Here is a 14,234-nt window from a genome sequence, read left to right on the forward strand (position 1 = left end):
TTAAGCAAATGCAGACAAATTATTATACGATGTCATTTATGCTCTAAAATGAAATGTCATTTGCCAATTCATTCACTGGCTGGTCGCATTCATGCTTCTCTATTAGGCTGGTCCCTGTCGATCCCTAGCTAGGTACCTACGTAATCAACTGTATCCCCAGGTTATTGCTTGGAGATGCTTCGTGGCCTTGACCGGGCTCATCTCAATACAAGCAAATCACCGCGGCCACGTATCGCGTTTCTTTTCTGTAACCTTCTTTTTTTCGCCAAACCGGGCGCATTTACCTTTTCCTTCTGTATTACTCAACAAAATAAAAATCACTTCTGATGAACGGCCCTTGACTCTAACTTGTCATCCCCCCCTCCCCGCAGTCGCTGGTCGCATCCATTTCAACACCAAAAATGACTGTCGCGGCACCTCACGATCTGCCCGAATTTCTGAAGCCTCTCTGGGCTTGGATTGAGGCAACGCCTGTTTACATCCTTGTCGTGCTCTTCCTCGGCTTGATTTCACTGGCTGTTTTCGAGGTACACTCTGTAGTCAATCCTGCGCATCGCATCAAGCTGACCTCTCTAGCTCTATGTCATTCTCCATCTCGTCGCCCCAAAGCCTCGTCCTGTTCACCCCGCCGAGAAGCAGTACATCACAAGCCATCCTACCGGACGAACACAGCCTCAACCTCTGCCATGCTGGTACGACCGCTGGCTTGCAGAGCGCCAGGCCAGCGAGCAGTCCATTAAGCCTACCGAAGCCTATCCCACTCCCGACGCTGGCAACATTGAACCTGCCCAAGTACGCCTGAGCGTCGTATTCCCAGCCTACAACGAAGAAGACCGTGTTATCCCAACTCTTGAGGAAGCTGTCGCTTACCTTGATGAGCACTTTGGTCGTACCACAGGTCCTGGAACAAGCGCGACGAACCCTACGTCTAAGCGACACACCCGAAGCGCTGCCAAGGAGGACCTCGGAGGTTACGAGATTTTGGTAGTCGATGATGGAAGTAAGGACAAGACTGTGGATGTTGTTCTCCAGTTCGCTCAGGATAACGGTCTACATGACATTCTGAGGGTTATCTCGCTGGCGCGCAACAGAGGCAAGGGCGGAGCAACTACTCATGGTTTCCGACATGTGAGAGGTGAATATGTCCTGTTCGCTGACGCCGATGGAGCTTCACGCTTCTCTGATGCTGGCAAGCTCATCGAAGGATGTGAGGAAGTTGTTGATGGATCGCACCGTGGCGTTGCCATCGGCAGTCGTGCCCATCTTGTTGGCAGTGAGGCCGTCGTCAAGGTAAGTCACATCTCATGATCAAACATAAACACTCATCTAACACAACACAGCGATCGGCTCTGCGGAACTTCCTCATGCGATCTTTCCATCTCGTCCTCATGATCCTCACACCCCCAGCAACATCCCGCATTCGCGACACCCAGTGCGGTTTCAAGCTCTTCTCCCGTGAATCACTCCCTCACATCATCCCCTACATGCACACCGAGGGCTGGATTTTCGACATTGAGATGCTTATGCTCGCCGAGTCAGCCCCCGCAACACCCGTTCTCGGCCACGACGGCAGTGTTATTGGCACTAGTCCTGGCATCAAGGTTGCCGAGGTGCCGATCGAGTGGCATGAGGTGGGTGGAAGCAAGCTCAATGTCATCCAGGACAGCATCAAGATGGCTCTTGGTCTTGCGGTGCTACGAGCCAGCTGGATGTTTGGTGTCTATCGACGAAGATTGACATAGGTGGATATACCAAGGGAAAGAACGAAATGAGGATACAAACGTAGACATTAATGATCATAGAGAGATCTTTCTAAACGAAGTTGAATACAAGTCTACTATTCCTACACTTGGCATAAGCCCATCCCAGCTTTCATCGGCGTATCAGGATACTTACCAACTTTGAGGTATAGGATGAAATAATTTGGATACACCATGCCAATTTAGACCAGCATCTAGGCCATTACTTCCGTCACCTCAAAGCTCAGGAGTAACTTCTACTACCTACTAAGCATCTTAGGGTTTCTATTCATCATTGATTCAGTTGCATGGCACGAGTGAACAGAAGGTATCAGTTTGCAATTAATATTAATCTTGGTATGAATGTTTACTTGATCCCCAAGGTCTAGCCTCAGGTCAAGCGTGCGTGTATATCTAATAAAAAGCCACTCCCACGCTCAACATTTCAAAATGTTCAAATGTCTCATAACCATCCATGAAATATATACGACAGCCCCATCCTCTTTTCAAAGATAACTCCCAATCTATAAACATGGACTCTTTTCAAAGAAGCTGGACGTCAAGATCCCAAAGCCAAAGCTCCATAAACGCCGCAGCTTTCGCTACATAAAAATCACCATGCTCATGTTTTCCCGTTTTCTCTTTTGATATGTCAAGCTCTACTGGAAAGTCTCGCGCCACATAATGGGTACGAAAACAACGCATGCCTTCCAGAGGATGAGGAGAGCGTCGATGATGGCCAGAGGGAACTTGAAGATACCAAAGATTCCGCAGCCAATAACGGAGCAGGCGTTGAGCCAGATAGCGAGAAAAGCGACGGAGAAGAAGTGGTAGAAGAGGATGAAAGGACGGTGGAGGATACCGGCGAGGAGAGCAACAGGACCGTCAGTGTCGCCGCGCTTGAAGTAGGTAAAGCATCCGTGCTGAAGAGCACGTAGTTGGCGGTCGTTAGCAGCGAACAGAGAGTAAAGAGCCTGGGCAAGGACATTGATAATTCCTGTCAAAGGCTTGCGCTTCCAGTAAAGCTCGTCGAGAGCATTGTTGATCAGCTTAGAATCGCCAAGGTCGCCAACCTTATCAGGGTGCAGGAGCTCCGACAGGATAACAACGTCGTTGAATGCAACAGTCATGCCACCACCTGTAAGAGGGTGGCGCATGTTCATAGCGTCGCCGAGAAGGATTGCTCCGTTGGCGCGCTGTTTCGTAGGAGGAAGCCAGCTGTTGGGCATGCTTCGGGGGATCTTGCCGTCTTCGAGGGCCTTCTCAGCTGATGGTCGGATCGAAGCAGGAAGAGCAGGTAGAACGAAGTTGCGGATGTAGCCACGAACACCACCGTTCTCGGGTGAAGCTTCAGGAATTCCTTGGGGCACGTCGATAAGAGCGCGGGTTTCGTGTGTACCGATCTGGTAGAGAAGGATGGGGAAAGCGTTGCCGATAATCACATGGCCGTGACCAGGCTCGGGGAGGTCGCAATCGATGAGCTCAAGAGCATAGAACTTTGAGCAGACCTTGGGCTTGGACTGAAGGACCTCCTGACGCCACTTAGAGTCGTAGCCATCGCAGATGATGGTCAATTGTCCAAAGTAATAGTCCTGCTCTTTCTTGCCCGTCGCCTTGTTCATAGTGCGACTCTCGACACCAAGGATCTGGTCCGACACCTCTCCGCGCAGTGTCTTGACAACTTCAGTCTCAACAACAGTAATGTTCTTATGGGCTATGCAGGCCTCTCGTAGCTTGTTGATGAAGCGACCGTGGTGGAAACTGCATCCTTCTGGTCTTGTGCTCCTGTCTCCTGTACTATGACCTCCCCAAGCATGTGTAGGATTTCCGCCATCGTCGATACCTGGGTAAGGTACAAGGACCTTTTCACCGTGGTAGATAACAGTGTATCCGTAGCAAGGCCTAGCGTCGATGCCCTCAACGCAGTGTCCAAGGCCGAGTTTCTGAAGGGCGGCGACACCGCCGGGCTGGAGAAGCTCGCCGACAATGCGATCGGGCTCCTTGAGCCATCGCTCGAGGAGAAGGACGGATCGGCCCTGGTTGGCGAGAGCGTAGGCCATAGCGCATCCGAATACACCGGCTCCTACAACGACGACATCGGCTTCATGGTATTGTTCGCGGCGACGAGACTGCGCCTCGGTTGTTGTGAGTATCGAAGCCATTGTTGAAAGTATTGGCTCGTATAGCTTGTTTGTTGAGGACAAGACAGGAAGAGAGAGAAAAAAGAACAAAGGTTTAAGTCGCGGCAGTTGAAGATTGGACTTGTCTTGTCTTGGAACTTAGACCTGGGATTTCGATGGGGAGTGGGGGGTCTATTAATCGCGGATCGGGGGGCGGCGAGAAATTGGATGGATGGGTTTTCGGATCACCCTGAAAATGGAAATTAGGGGGAAGTGATAGCCAAGGAAGAGTCGCACAACCGAGACAGAAAAGATCTTTAAACAAACAAACAAAGAGGGTAGAATGTTTGTATAGAGAAGAATGATGGATTGAAAGATTGAGTCAACTCAGATGTTCGAAGTTGAGTCTATCTTCAATAAAGTCAAATTCATGCGTCAGGGGTCACAGATCCGGACAATGACGCTCTAGACTTTTTGTATGAGGCGATAGCAATTGAGGTAACGGGAATGAGGATCTGTTTGCTGAAGAGCCGAAAAGACCACGGATATTTAAAAAGACGACGTTTCCTCGCAGTCTTGCTACAATTGACCGGATATGTGCCGTTTATAAGGACCCTTTGTTCTCTCGTTCTCATGGGATTCAGAGCATCACCAACAAATCAGCCTATAAATCATTGGATCGCTCAATGTCAGGGGCAGAAAAAAAAGGATGATCCAATGGACCCTTGTCATCGGGTAATGCTTCCATTAGCTCTTCTTTTTTCTTGGTTCCATTCATTCTCTAGGGCTGTCATTCTCATTCCTTCAGAGGAGTAGCCCGCTGTAAAGTCCCTGTAACGCCTCACCCCGCAACGCTGTATCTCTCTCCCGTCCACTCGCAATCGCGCCACCACGCCCTGACCGCTAAAAAAGCAACCAACCAACGGGTCTGATATCTGCTGGACATGGTTCGATGGACGAAAAGGACACCGCCAGGTTCCGGATCTGGAACATGCATGTGAAAGAGCAGGACCCTCAAAAGATAATTCTAAATCGTACGTGGTTCGAGCCCAATTTCTCTGTGCCGAGTGAGAGTCCGGTATTATTTCGTCTCGAAAGAGAGAGGGAAAACGTATTCGGATCCATTGTTTTTCTTCAAGGCTGGGCTGATGCTTATTTGTTGTTCCTGCGTTTGGGTATCCAATCGTTGTCTGATTGATGACCTCCATTTGACATCTCATGATAACGGGTCTAGTCTACACGAATACGCTCATGCATGTGACGCTACTAAAACTGGTATCCACCAGTAATCAATTGCATTCAAAGTAAGCTCTGAACTGACTGCAGATATAGCGATGAGTGAAATCACATGCAAAATGTAACCGCAAACAATAAGCTGATTTGCATGTGCTTTCATAGTGAGGGACACGTCAATTGCGTTCTGCAAACGATGTCGAGAAATGACTTCATGCAGATGAACATACTGGTTGTTGCTTCAAATGTTGTTACATTGTATTGTTTTTTATACAGATGATGCCATGATAACCACCATCATATCGCCAGGCTACACACAAGAAGTTCTGAGCAGCCAGGCAGCCAATATATCCTCAAAGGGCTTCGTAAATGTAACAATGATATCTATGCCATGCCAATGCATATGCGTTCTAACTATGTGTGCTTTCAAGACATTGCTCCGGCCGCTTGTTTCTCTAATAGTATTTCTCTCTCGCTCGTTTGAGGCGGTGATGTCGTTTCTCGCTTCGTTCTCTCTAGTCCTGTTCGAATATCGTCTATCCTCTGATTTTGAGCAGCTAGATCGTCTTCGACAATGCGATGCCTTGTCTCACTAAGGCTTTGAGGTGCTGGATCTCGCCTTGTGGATGACTCCCAGTCCATATTCCTCTTATCTCTGGGTATCTGTCGTTCAGCTTGTGTCTCTGGAAAGAACCCCCCTTCGAATGCTGTTGGCTCGTCTGCCTTTTTGAAAGCGCCAACAACCTCTTTGGTCAAAATCTCTCGCTCTCGATTCGTCGCTCGCATACACTTTATATGTTCAAAGGCAGTCTCGAGACGCAGCAGCACTTGCGTGTACATTTCTTCGTATCTCTCGTCCTTTGCCGCTCGCGAAGCCACATGCTTCATTGCAAGCTTGACTGATTCTTTACACTCTTTGCTGCCTTGCCACCACTCAGACTTCGAAGTGAAGCTGGTGATTAATGATGACAAGTCTTGATAGCGTCTTTGACCAGTATACGAGTGGATGAGAGTGGCGAAATTGTATTTGCTGTATGCCAGCTCACCCTCGCCGTTCTCTCGTGCCGCGACCTCGCACACCAGAATCGCGGCCTCAGGGTTGCCCTTCTGTGTAAGCACTCGAGCGGCCTTGTTGTAGACACTATCGTGTATTCGCTGGCCTTTCGTGAGACTCTCTTGGAGCAGCTCACCCGCGTTATCGCCGGCCTCGAGTCGCGCGACTAACATCGGCACCAAAGCCCCGCTGATATCATATTTCTTGCCGTAGGCTTCATTGATGAGCCTCGATCCTGTGCTCGAATGAGGGCCCTCTAAATGAATATTGGCCACGACAGCAAGTCGAAGACATCGCGACGAATCGCCAAGGCTCTTCTTAGTCGCCTCTTGGTACGCGCTGTAGACACCATTCCAGTCATTTCGAAGTGCTAAACTGTTCATGTGCTTGAATACTGCTCGCTCGTACATGGCAATTGAGTCCCCTCGTTTCTCGGGAAGGGTCTGAGCAAGTCCAAAGCTATCCGCTTTTTCTCCTGGTAGAGGTTTGTGAACATCATGCAAAGCACCGTCACTCACATACTTAGTCAGGGGAGGATCTTGTATCCACGGCCTAGAACTTTGTGCGTCCTTGAACATGCGAACCACATCAGCCCTCGACAAGCTCCAATATTTGCAGCATTTGTCGGCAATTTCGTTGAAGAAGACCTGATCCATCTCCAGTCCACCGTCCTGACAGAACTGCACCCATCCGACCAGGGCTTGAAGATTGCGTGTTCGGCCATGCTTATCCATGACAAAAAAAGCAAGAGGTTTGTTTAACGCCATGTTGTGGTTATCAACAAGATCTCGTATGAACAGGTCAACCTGTGAAGGGGTATGGGTTTTGCAATAGATCTTTGTAAGCCATGAGAGTACTTTCTGAAACTGGTCTGATTCCTTTGCTTTAGGTCCAAAGGTCTGAAGCTCAGACATGGCCTTGTCCCAGTGTCCCAGTTCTGCGTCTCGAACGATGAATCTGCCGCGAAGCTTCACATCGACACCAGAGTCCTCGGATCTCATTTCGGAAAGTAGGGACATTTCGGCACTTGCAGTCGCATCATCGCCAGCGTCAAGAGCAACAAGAATAAAACGTCGTCTGGCCGCATACTGTGCAGATGCTGAGAAGATATCGCTGTCAAAAAGTCCACTTTCTTCAAGTAGCCTGTAAATGTTCTGTACTTCGGTGAAATCCTTCGACTTCCTCCAGCTGTGCATCAATAATCGAGTGAGCCATTCTTTGCCATTCTTAGTCTTAGTCGGATGCGGCTGGAAACTCGATAGGCTCTTTATGAAGTGACGAACGCCCTCTACATCAGGGTTCCGTTTCAAATTGTCGAAAAATGGTGCAGCAAGTAGACAGGGGTCTTGGCAAACAGGACGAACTGCCTCCAAGATGGAAGGAATACTCTCATACTCCTGAGAAGTCGCAACAGACTGAAGCAGACGAATACCTCTTGATAGAATCTCCTGAGGCTCCTCGACCTTCCCTGAGGACAATTCTCGAAGTAAACCAATAGCTTTCCTCTCTTTCTCGGCACGAAGATTACTTGATGAGTCCAAGGTCTCCAATTCTGTGACAATGGCGTCTAATTGCAATAGGGATCTCGACTGTCCGTCCAAAATCTCATCGGCTGGTTGGGATATTGTTGCGTTGGTACGATGGAGCGATTCCGGAGTATTTGATTCCGTGTTCGGCCTAGTAGTCGTTGTTCGGGTCCTTGATTTCTGACTTCGTGACTGCAGCGTTGACAGCTTAACATCCGGAGACAGTCTAATATGATGGCTATTTTGCGTAAAGGGACTGGTCTCTGATATTCGTGACAATTCCTTTCGAGCCGTATCCCACTCGTCCCATCTCCTCTGGCTCGTTTGAGAGGTGCTAAATGAGTCTCCATCTCCCGGCAACGTCGTCTCAAAGTTATCTATCGATATGATCTCTTTCGGTCGCGATAATACATTCTCCAATGAATCAATTCGTTGTCGACGGCGGCGTAGAGGATTGTTGGTGGGGGCGTGGGAGAAATCGTGGGCAATCTCAATCGGAAATTCTCGTCTGCTGCTATAGCTTTCCGCCAACGCAGTCGAGTTGCGGTTCACTCGCGCAGTGTGAAGTTTCTTGGCATTGTCGAGAGCAGCCCGGGCGATATTGAGGCGTCGTCGTCGTTCTTCAGCCAGAAGAATAACCGAAAAGGACGTGGTTAGGAGGACACCACGGAGAGCGTGAACGACAGCCCTGGGAGGGGCGGGACTTGGAGAGGCCATCTAGGCGGCCGTCATCTTGGTTCGGACCAATTTTGTCCAGATCTGGCTTCTTGAGCTTGTCTTTTGAGGCTCAATTCGTCGTCTCGAAATGTCGCTCGCGGTATCGGTAGTGGTGTGATGCACAGATTCTAGGCCAATTGAAGTGAGATTGAAAATGGAGAGTGGTACGTACCGACTTAGCCCAGGGATCGGAAGTTCGGTCCAATGAGAGCACGCTATAAAATTCCTGACGAACGGCGCTTCTTTTCTATTTTCTGGGGTAGCCCCAGGGTAAGTGACATTCAACCTCATATCATTCAGCATACGTCTGATAGCTGATATCATGTCTTTGAGACGATAGTCGTATAAGTTGCTACAAGCTAATAAATTGGCATTCTCGAAGCTCATGTCTAGTATCTACATATAGATTGAGCCGTCGAGGTCTTTCAAAATTCCTGACATGGGTTCTCATGCATGTATGCTGTCCAAATTGACAACCGACACAAAACCACCAAATACTTCATCGGCGGTAATATGAACAAGATTTCGAACCTATCAGGGACGTTGAAGTCCGTTAACCCCGATGCCATACCCATCTTAGTGCTCATACTAACACTAAAAGGTAAATCGCCTTGTCCTTGTTGTTGGAGAACACCTCGATGATGTTCTATCAACCAATAGACTACGGGGAATCTTCCATGTTTTTGAATTGTCTTAACTCCGAAGGCGGCGATAAACTCCAATTGGCAAATTAGAATGAGCATACCTACTAGTAGTTTTATGCGGGATCCGAGACTTGCATCAGAATCCAGAAGGATCGTTCCACAATGGCATTATATGCATAAGTTGGGTAGAAGCTGCCTGCCTTCTTATGATGGGTAGTCTGATACTGGAACAGAGGTATATAAACAGTGAATCATGGCCTATGGATAGGTAGTCCTCTTTCGTAATGGATAGGTGGTGAATCATTAACCTCTGTTGCTGCCACTGCCACTGCCACTGTCACTGTCGCTGCCAAAGTCGTCCGTCCTTCGGCCAACCTAACCTCCTGCCTTTTGTTTTTACTTCATCACACTCTACCACCGTTCATTTCTAACCAAACCATCATCCTCCCCTATCAATAAAACCTTCAAGGAATACCACTATTGACTACAATGGCTCTCCCTGCCGCCCCGCCTCCCAAGAGCCCTCTGGGTCGATACCGCTTGCTATCACCTACAGCTTCTATGTGGGTTTCTCCTATCTGTCTTGGAACCATGAACTTTGGAAACGCTTGGTAAGACATAATCGCGGACTCTACATACTCTCGCTCAAACACAATGCAGGAAAGAATTAATGGGCGAATGCAACCAATCTACCGCCGAGTCCATCATGGACTTTTACTACGAACAAGTATGACTTGCATATTGTCCAATGATGGAAGCATGTGTCACTAACTTGAGTAAGGGCGGGAACTTCATCGATTCTGCCAGCAACTACCAATTTCAAGAAACTGAGAAATGGGTAGGAGAATGGATGGCGAAGCGAGGAAATCGGGATGAGATGGGTTTGTCACTGTCACAAATTCCTTTGATGACATTATACTAAGTTTCTCCCAGTTATTGCGACCAAGTATACCACCAACTTTCGAGCTGGCCCTGGTAGCCCCAGCATCATGGTAAACTTCTGTGGCAACGGTACCAAAAGCCTTAGAACTTCGATTGAGTCCAGTCTTAAGAACCTCCAGACTGACTACATCGATCTGGTATGCTTCCCACACGTCAAAAAGGTAATTAACTAACCGTACCATAGCTCTACGTTCACTGGTACGATGGAAGCACCACAATTCAGGAGTTGATGCAGTCTCTCAACCAACTTGTCCTGTCTGGCAAAGTTCTTCATCTTGGCATCAGTGACACTCCCGCTTGGATTGTGAGGTGAGTTAGAACCCTTGATCAATCCCGAGAACGTGGCTGACAGTTCCATAGCAAGGCAAATGAGTACGCTCGCTGCAACGGACTTCGACAATTCTCCGTTTACCAGGGCCGTTGGTCCGCAGCTTCACGCGATTTCGAGCGAGACATCATTCCAATGTGTCGAGCTGAAGGCATGGGAATTGCCCCTTGGGGTTCTCTTGGTGGCGGCAAGTTCAAGAGTGAAGAGCAGCGAAATGCTCAAGAAGGACGAAGGGTAGAGGCCAGCGACCAGGAGGTCAGAACCAGTCGAGTGTTGGAGTCGATCGCTAACCGTAAGAACACACTCATCACCAGCGTCGCACTGGCATATGTCATGCACAAGACCTCTTATGTCTTTCCCATCATCGGTGGTCGAAAGGTGGAGCATCTCAAGGCCAACATTATGGCGCTCACCTTGAAGCTCACTCAGGAAGACATTCAGGAGATTGATAATTCTGTGCGGTTTGATCCTGGCTTCCCCAATGACTTTCTCTATCGCGGAGGGCAGTCGACTGGGGGTCCAGATGTTTGGCTGCTCCAGATGGGTGGCACAATTGACCATGTCCAGCCGTCGAAGGTGAGTTCGTTCGCAATTAGATCTTTATATCTACTAACCAACTCAAGCCTGTCTCTCCCATGAAACGGGGCGAATAGGGTGCCCGTCTCAATGCGAATTTTTGGCGATGGCTGCCAACTCGGCCTAGGCCGCAGTATCATCCACAGTGGCAAGAATTGGATTGGAAGGAAAGAGTTGGTGCTTTTATCAGGCCTTCCTACCATTGTTAAATCATGCTATTCTTTCGGTTGCCTGGCAGAGAATTGCATGGGCTTGGAGACAGATGTTTGCTTGGAAGGTTGGTTGGGTTACGAAGACAGAGATTCCAGTGGTTTTTTTTTTTTTTTGGCAGAATAATTGCCTCGTCCTTTTGCTTCCTAATAATTAGATTTATATTCCACTCAGTTATTATCGGTTTGCATTGACGTCGGAGCTGTAAAACATGAAAAATGCAGAAGGTGAACCCGATCAGTACCTAACGATGACTCTTCCAAGTAAGTGTTAACCAGCATTATGCTTTCTTGGTAGCCCGGTATCAATGACAGTGAATCAGACTGAAGCGTAACTTCTCAAATGACAGGTGCCTTCAGGGTGCCGCAGTCGCACCTTCCAGTTTCCATCGGTTGCCTGATGTGCTCCTTCCCGCGGAGTTGAAAATGGCGGTCTCTCATTTCCACTACGACAAACTTTCAAGTATTGTCACAGAATGGCTCGAAGACTTCTGTCAGACTCATAATGAACGCCTTGTATTTCAATTGCTTATAAGGCTCCTGTGCCGGTAAAGATGGAATCGGCTGAGAACATTACACGGCACCAGTTGCTACTACAAAGCCTTGAGGCCGCAATACTCGACAATTTCGATAAGGATGATGATTCCTCACCCAAACACCACAGCAATCGCACGAGCTCTGGCAGAGCTTGCATTTCACAAGACATCAATGAGGAAATAGAGATTCCAGAGTCTTGGATAGGCGAGTTTGCCCGTGTTAAGCTGTAAGTCAATCGAAGAATCCTCACCAATCCTTTTAATTGGCTTTACCGAACAGCATTCCTGAGACGCCGCAAAAGAAGATTGGACAAAAATGGTCCCGAGACTCAAGCCAACCAGCTGATACAGAAGACCAACACGTCCAAGTGCGGGAACCCCTGAGGTTAGAACGAAGACACAAAAAGCGACGAACAGAGTCAATTCGCTCCACCCAAAGAACGGAATATTCAGAAAACTCGTCAGGTACATGATAGCTTTGCATATTTGTTTCAATAGAAATACTGACGATCAAGCAGGGGACACGTCCGTTGCAGACGAGTGGATATCTGATGAGAGTCCTCCGCCAGAACCACCAAGCCTCGGAGAACCTACTGTTACAAAACTTAGGCCTGTACCCCGAGGAGCACCAAGAATTATCGAGAGGCAAGGAAAGTTTACAATCAGACGGGGTGTCCGTATTCGAGATTACAGGATGCCTGGCCCTGTGCCTTGGCCACGCGCCGCTCTGTCGAACAGCCTGGAATACCAATGTCGTGATGGGTTCAACGAAAAGGAAGCATCGTTGGGATACCCCAAGCCAATGGTCGCCCGAAGGCACAGTGTCAATCATCAAGAAATGTCATTCCGAAATAACAGGCCACATCTACTAAGGAGCCCATCGTTGGGAATCGCGAATCTACTACAGGATTTCGGAGTTCTCTTACCCTCAGAACATGTTAATGGCGATCACTCCAAGTAACTTTCACAATGTCTTCATGTCCGTTTATGACAAGGGTATATTAATGTCACCTCTTTTGAAGCGTAAACAGTACATAGAAATATACAAATCGAGAAGCCCGCAACCACCAGAACGCCTTAGGGAGAACATGAATCTATTACACGCTCCGTCTATTTGGCTCCCTTGCCCTTGGCTTCATTCTCACCAAGCTCACGAATCAATACTGATGTCTGGCCGGCACCGTTGTAATCCTCTTGGCCAGTCTCGAAGCCCGGGCACACACCCACAGCCAGATACTTGCCGTCACTTGAAAATGCAAGCGCAGCCACGCTGTTGGGGAACTTCTGGTACTGCTTAAGTCGTCGCTTAGCCTCGGCGTCCCATAGAGCAGCGGTGCCATCGCCACCTCCTGAAGCAAATGTTCCATGGACAGGGTGGAAGGCCAGGGCGTTCACAGGGTAAACAATATCTCCGTCGCCATCTGGCGCCGCTTGGCGATGGCACTTGAAAGCATACTTTCGAGCCTGCGACTCGGGCGTGTCCTCAAACCATTCAACAGCGACTCGGCCCTCGATACTGCTGGTGGCGTATCCAGCATCGTTAGGCATGCAGGAAACTGCGCGGGTGAGATATCGGAGGGATGATTCACGCTGTTGCCAAGGCTGAAGATCGGATGAGCCTGTAGCGAATAGGTCGACAATGGTTTTCAAGTCATAAATGTTGATAACACGACCCGCCATAGCGACCACAATCTTTGTGGGGCTCGCAGCCAATGCATGAGGTTTGCCGGGAAGGGAGACCCTTATGGGGGTGCTCGAGGGGTCATTCAGGTTGTGAAGGTTCAAGCTGCAATCCCAAGATGCAGAAACCAGAACGGCTAGATTGGTGTCAGTATGAGTCAATCGTAGCGGTATCGGGGATCTAAGAACTTACAATATGTAGGGCTGTAAGCTATAGATCGCACTGGCGCAGCATGCTTGCTCAACAAAGTCTTTTCTCCAGTTTCCAAGTCAATTCTAGTCACTGGTGTCAGTACAATTCATCCAGGCGCATACATCAGCATCCACTGACTTGTTGACGGCCCAGTCCAGGCCAGCGGTAAAAGCTTCATTGTCGTTGGCGCCGAAACAAACGTCCAGAACAGGCGCTCGGTGCTCGTATGTGTTGACAAGAGTCGTCTCACCAGCTCCGCCTGCAATATCGTAACAGTACACCTTCTTGTCCCATGATGAGACAAGGAGCTTGGTTCCAGAGGACGGCGCAAACGCGATCGACGACACCGCGTCGGTGGGAGGCGGCGAAAGTTCGTATTGAGTCGCTAAAATGTGGTCAGCAAACTATTGCGATCCAATTGCAGTAACTGCCGGGCCTAACTTACCAGGAGCCATTGTTACGGATGCTCTTGCTAATAGAAGTAGGTGAAGTTGTTTACCTTTGGTTCAGTCACGTGTGGAGCTCTCGACCATCATGGCAAGGAAAGCCAGTCATGGGCAACGGCGACTCGAAGCAGCTGGGCGGCGTTTTGCCGGAATTTTCAGGTACCGCCTAACAACGAGCCACACCCCGCCGTCAGGGGTGTCAGAAGAATTGGTCGCCCAGAGTATGGTCGACAAAATAGTTTGGTCATTTTATGTGAGCTTAGACCTACATTTAGGCCACTTTATTCTGAT

At 48.9% G+C, this 14,234-nt stretch overlaps 6 protein-coding genes across 6 annotated transcripts; 3 read left to right on the forward strand and 3 right to left on the reverse strand.

Annotated features, from left to right (window-relative positions):
• Positions 1 to 31: 31 nt before the first annotated feature.
• B0J16DRAFT_339366 (nucleotide-diphospho-sugar transferase) lies at positions 32 to 2,062 on the forward strand. The gene is made up of 3 exons (XM_046127540.1): positions 32 to 527; positions 577 to 1,290; positions 1,341 to 2,062. Exons 1-3 carry the CDS (start codon positions 402 to 404, stop codon positions 1,740 to 1,742), a joined length of 1,242 nt encoding a protein of 413 aa, XP_045985235.1. The 5' UTR covers positions 32 to 401; the 3' UTR covers positions 1,743 to 2,062.
• B0J16DRAFT_112713 (squalene epoxidase-domain-containing protein) lies at positions 2,044 to 4,244 on the reverse strand. The gene has a single exon (XM_046121474.1). It carries the CDS (start codon positions 3,899 to 3,901, stop codon positions 2,399 to 2,401), a length of 1,503 nt encoding a protein of 500 aa, XP_045985236.1. The 5' UTR covers positions 3,902 to 4,244; the 3' UTR covers positions 2,044 to 2,398.
• A 1,054-nt stretch (positions 4,245 to 5,298) lies between these two features.
• Positions 5,299 to 8,659, reverse strand: B0J16DRAFT_112730 (uncharacterized protein). Its single transcript, XM_046121475.1, has one exon. The coding sequence runs from the start codon at positions 8,387 to 8,389 to the stop codon at positions 5,519 to 5,521; it is 2,871 nt and encodes a 956-aa protein (XP_045985237.1). The 5' UTR covers positions 8,390 to 8,659; the 3' UTR covers positions 5,299 to 5,518.
• Positions 8,660 to 9,307: 648 nt separating this feature from the next.
• B0J16DRAFT_303061 (NADP-dependent oxidoreductase domain-containing protein) lies at positions 9,308 to 11,230 on the forward strand. Its single transcript, XM_046124660.1, has 7 exons — positions 9,308 to 9,644; positions 9,694 to 9,760; positions 9,815 to 9,914; positions 9,967 to 10,112; positions 10,160 to 10,284; positions 10,336 to 10,879; positions 10,927 to 11,230. Exons 1-7 carry the CDS (start codon positions 9,523 to 9,525, stop codon positions 10,954 to 10,956), a joined length of 1,134 nt encoding a protein of 377 aa, XP_045985238.1. The 5' UTR covers positions 9,308 to 9,522; the 3' UTR covers positions 10,957 to 11,230.
• A 412-nt stretch (positions 11,231 to 11,642) lies between these two features.
• Positions 11,643 to 12,585, forward strand: B0J16DRAFT_397325 (uncharacterized protein; the record flags this gene model as incomplete). The annotated part of the gene is made up of 3 exons (XM_046132309.1): positions 11,643 to 11,851; positions 11,905 to 12,089; positions 12,143 to 12,585. 3 exons carry the CDS (start codon positions 11,643 to 11,645, stop codon positions 12,583 to 12,585), a joined length of 837 nt encoding a protein of 278 aa, XP_045985239.1.
• Positions 12,586 to 12,604: 19 nt separating this feature from the next.
• B0J16DRAFT_339378 (WD40-repeat-containing domain protein) lies at positions 12,605 to 14,071 on the reverse strand. Its single transcript, XM_046127541.1, has 4 exons — positions 13,943 to 14,071; positions 13,636 to 13,882; positions 13,498 to 13,580; positions 12,605 to 13,441 (listed from the first exon to the last, which is right to left on the reverse strand). Exons 1-4 carry the CDS (start codon positions 13,950 to 13,952, stop codon positions 12,735 to 12,737), a joined length of 1,047 nt encoding a protein of 348 aa, XP_045985240.1. The 5' UTR covers positions 13,953 to 14,071; the 3' UTR covers positions 12,605 to 12,734.
• Between the last annotated feature and the right edge of the window lie 163 nt (positions 14,072 to 14,234).

This window comes from Fusarium flagelliforme, assembly GCF_020744385.1.
Source record: "Fusarium flagelliforme strain FIESC 12 MPI-CAGE-AA-0113 chromosome Unknown B0J16scaffold_3, whole genome shotgun sequence".
NCBI lineage: Eukaryota > Fungi > Ascomycota > Sordariomycetes > Hypocreales > Nectriaceae > Fusarium > Fusarium flagelliforme.

What these genes read in the sequence shown, in the direction of transcription:
- B0J16DRAFT_339366 (XM_046127540.1), top strand. Translation starts at nt 402, where the DNA reads ATGACTGTCGCGGCACCTCACGATCTGCCCGAATTTCTGAAGCCTCTC. An exon ending in TTTCACTGGCTGTTTTCGAG is followed by an intron (nt 528 to 576) that starts GTACACTCTGTA and finishes TGACCTCTCTAG; the next exon opens with CTCTATGTCATTCTCCATCT. An exon ending in GCAGTGAGGCCGTCGTCAAG is followed by an intron (nt 1,291 to 1,340) that starts GTAAGTCACATC and finishes AACACAACACAG; the next exon opens with CGATCGGCTCTGCGGAACTT.
- B0J16DRAFT_112713 (XM_046121474.1), bottom strand. Translation starts at nt 3,901, where the DNA reads ATGGCTTCGATACTCACAACAACCGAGGCGCAGTCTCGTCGCCGCGAA.
- B0J16DRAFT_112730 (XM_046121475.1), bottom strand. Translation starts at nt 8,389, where the DNA reads ATGGCCTCTCCAAGTCCCGCCCCTCCCAGGGCTGTCGTTCACGCTCTC.
- B0J16DRAFT_303061 (XM_046124660.1), top strand. Translation starts at nt 9,523, where the DNA reads ATGGCTCTCCCTGCCGCCCCGCCTCCCAAGAGCCCTCTGGGTCGATAC. An exon ending in AGGAAATCGGGATGAGATGG is followed by an intron (nt 9,915 to 9,966) that starts GTTTGTCACTGT and finishes AGTTTCTCCCAG; the next exon opens with TTATTGCGACCAAGTATACC. An exon ending in ACTCCCGCTTGGATTGTGAG is followed by an intron (nt 10,285 to 10,335) that starts GTGAGTTAGAAC and finishes ACAGTTCCATAG; the next exon opens with CAAGGCAAATGAGTACGCTC.
- B0J16DRAFT_339378 (XM_046127541.1), bottom strand. An exon ending in CTGGACTGGGCCGTCAACAA is followed by an intron (nt 13,581 to 13,635) that starts GTCAGTGGATGC and finishes ACCAGTGACTAG; the next exon opens with AATTGACTTGGAAACTGGAG. An exon ending in AGCTTACAGCCCTACATATT is followed by an intron (nt 13,442 to 13,497) that starts GTAAGTTCTTAG and finishes ACACCAATCTAG; the next exon opens with CCGTTCTGGTTTCTGCATCT.